Genomic DNA, 2423 nt, shown 5'->3' with positions numbered 1-2423 from the left:
ACAAACAGTGTGGTAAACAAGGCAGTTGTTTTTTGGTTTTTAGTCATATTGCAATCTGATTCTCAGTTTATGCATTTTTCGTCTTGTATTTTATTTAAAAGTTATTAGTTTGTATCCAGCATTCTTGAATCTTCCAGTCTGAAGATTTCGACTGTAGATATACTGAAATACTGGACATAAGAATGTCTTTCTAAAACCAAACTTCATTTTTGGGAAAAAGAGAAGAACTGATGTTAATAAGACCGAAAAAAAATCCGTGATTTCACCGAACTACAATTCTGACGGAAAAGCGAAAAAACGAAAAAAACAATCCTTCTTTGAACAAGAACTACTTTATATTTTTTTTGCAGTAAGTAATGACAAGCTGCATTGAGTTATAAAGAATTAAGCTACGAAAAAAACGCATTGTATATTACCCAGCATCCTCCATTGAATTCCACAAAGGACCAAGGTTGAGCAAAAGGAAGCTAAATCTGAATTTCAAGAAACACCAATGTATGGAACAAACTCCATAGATGTTTTCAGACGAACTTGCACGTGTCTACGGCCACACCTAGGCGAAAACACCAGCTCCCGTCCGATCACTGCAATTAAGTGAAAACGTCTGAAGGTCTCGTTAGTACTATGGTAGAAGTCAACATAGGAATCCGGGGTGCTGTAGGCTCCTTCTTTTATTTTTCTTGTTTTCATAAAGGTTCTTTTCATGGTTGAGCTTTTTACTGTCATACCAATGGACGAAATGCTACAATGGAAGGAACCACTACGCAGCAAAACCGACAAGAAGCAGGAATTATTAAGACATCAGTCAGAAATATCTTGTAGGTTATCTTGAGACAAAAGAAAAAGGCATACATCTAAAATTCCAGTACAAACAAATAAAAACAAAAGTGTAATAATGGTATTTTTTAAAAGCACAGAGGAAATGGAGCGTCACGCAGATGCAAGATGTAATCAAAAAGAAAAGTGATACTCGTTTAAGGAACATGGAAACGTCAATTCATGGTTGTCGTCCCGATCTAAAGTACAGATCACACAGCAAAAGGATTGCCAGTGGAACAATGACAATCTATTCACGTACCATGTTATGTAAACGTTCACTTATCTCAAAGTCAATACAATTTTATCGTAGCATCAAGAATGATCACGTATTTAACGATATCAGCAATGCAAAGTACAAAATAAATAATTTATGCAAAAAACGAACGTAAAAAAAGTTTGTTGAAAATGAAGAAAACGTAACATAACAATACTGAATATGAAAGAGAGAATGAAAAGAACCCTTTCAATTTCTCATCTCGCCGATTGAAAATATCGAAAGAAGATAGAGTACGAAACCAAGGAATCAGCTGCTTTCCAAATTCCCAGTGCTTCCAACGTCCCTAGATTGACTTGGTTTCTGCTGTCTTTCCGGAAATTGTTCAACGCATTCAGAAGATGGTGGTTCGTCTGCAAGATTATTAGGATCATTTGATAGGTTTTGAGACTCGGTTGGGATTGTAATCAGTGGGATGGGATTATCACCCGCCAAGTCGTTTCTTTCCAACGTCGCGTAGAAACCAAAAATTGAAGTAATCCAGAGATCAAGTTTATTTAGTAACAGAATGAGACCGTTTAGTGACACAATTAGACCAATTAGTAACAGAATGAAAAGATCCAACAAGTCTATAATTGATCCATTAGTAAAAGTCTCAAACCAAATATCTATCAATCAACTCACATGAAACAACAAACATGCAAATCCAGAAAGCCAAAACGGCAAGAAGAACCGCTGGAGTCAAGTGAGCCCATGTCGGAAGATTTTCCATTGACTTTTTTATATAAAAGGAGAAAGAAGAAAGTACGAAAATACAAAATCCAGCACAAATGCAAAAATGTAGCACCAGACAAGTCGAGCAGTTTCATTTACCACTTTGACAGTAGCTTGTGGAATCCTAGCAACCTTTGCTGGAGAGATAATCAACCATAATACAGACGTGATGGAATTTTCAGAAGCATCATGGACACTGCTTGACTCTTCTTTTCAGAACATGGTGTAGCGCGAATTGGACGTAAACATAAACATCCTTTTTCTAACTCATCCAAATGAGACGAATAGTCGATTTCCCTGTATGACGGTAAGCAGCTGTCTGAACTGACAGGAGAAGCCCAGAAAGGAGATTCGGCTGGTTTAGCAACTTCCGGTTACATTTCTTTCTCTTTTTCGTTCATTTCAAGAGAAAAAAACAAAGATGTTCTAACGATTACTAAAAAGTCCGAAATAAACAGCGAAAATGATCCAAGTTGTTAGCAACGAAGAAGAACTTCGTGGGACTTTATATGAAAAGAACGACTCACTCAACTAACACCACAAAAAAAAAAGAAATCCCTTCATGAAAGCTTCTACGAACGCGAATTGGAAACGCAATGGCAATGGCTAGAGTTTG

General features: G+C 36.8%; 1 protein-coding gene across 1 annotated transcript; it reads right to left on the bottom strand.

Moving 5' to 3' along the window:
* Positions 1 to 1305: 1305 nt before the first annotated feature.
* On the bottom strand, positions 1306 to 2405 carry SPOG_05709 (uncharacterized protein). Its single transcript, XM_013166680.1, has 2 exons — positions 1718 to 2405; positions 1306 to 1662 (listed from the first exon to the last, which is right to left on the bottom strand). The coding sequence occupies exons 1-2, from the start codon at positions 1803 to 1805 to the stop codon at positions 1343 to 1345; spliced, it is 408 nt and encodes a 135-aa protein (XP_013022134.1). The 5' UTR covers positions 1806 to 2405; the 3' UTR covers positions 1306 to 1342.
* Between the last annotated feature and the right edge of the window lie 18 nt (positions 2406 to 2423).

The sequence above is a fragment of the Schizosaccharomyces cryophilus genome, assembly GCF_000004155.1.
Source record: "Schizosaccharomyces cryophilus OY26 unplaced genomic scaffold supercont4.1, whole genome shotgun sequence".
In the NCBI taxonomy this organism is placed as follows: domain Eukaryota; kingdom Fungi; phylum Ascomycota; class Schizosaccharomycetes; order Schizosaccharomycetales; family Schizosaccharomycetaceae; genus Schizosaccharomyces; species Schizosaccharomyces cryophilus.
This window is presented reverse-complemented; position numbering and strand designations above follow the sequence as displayed.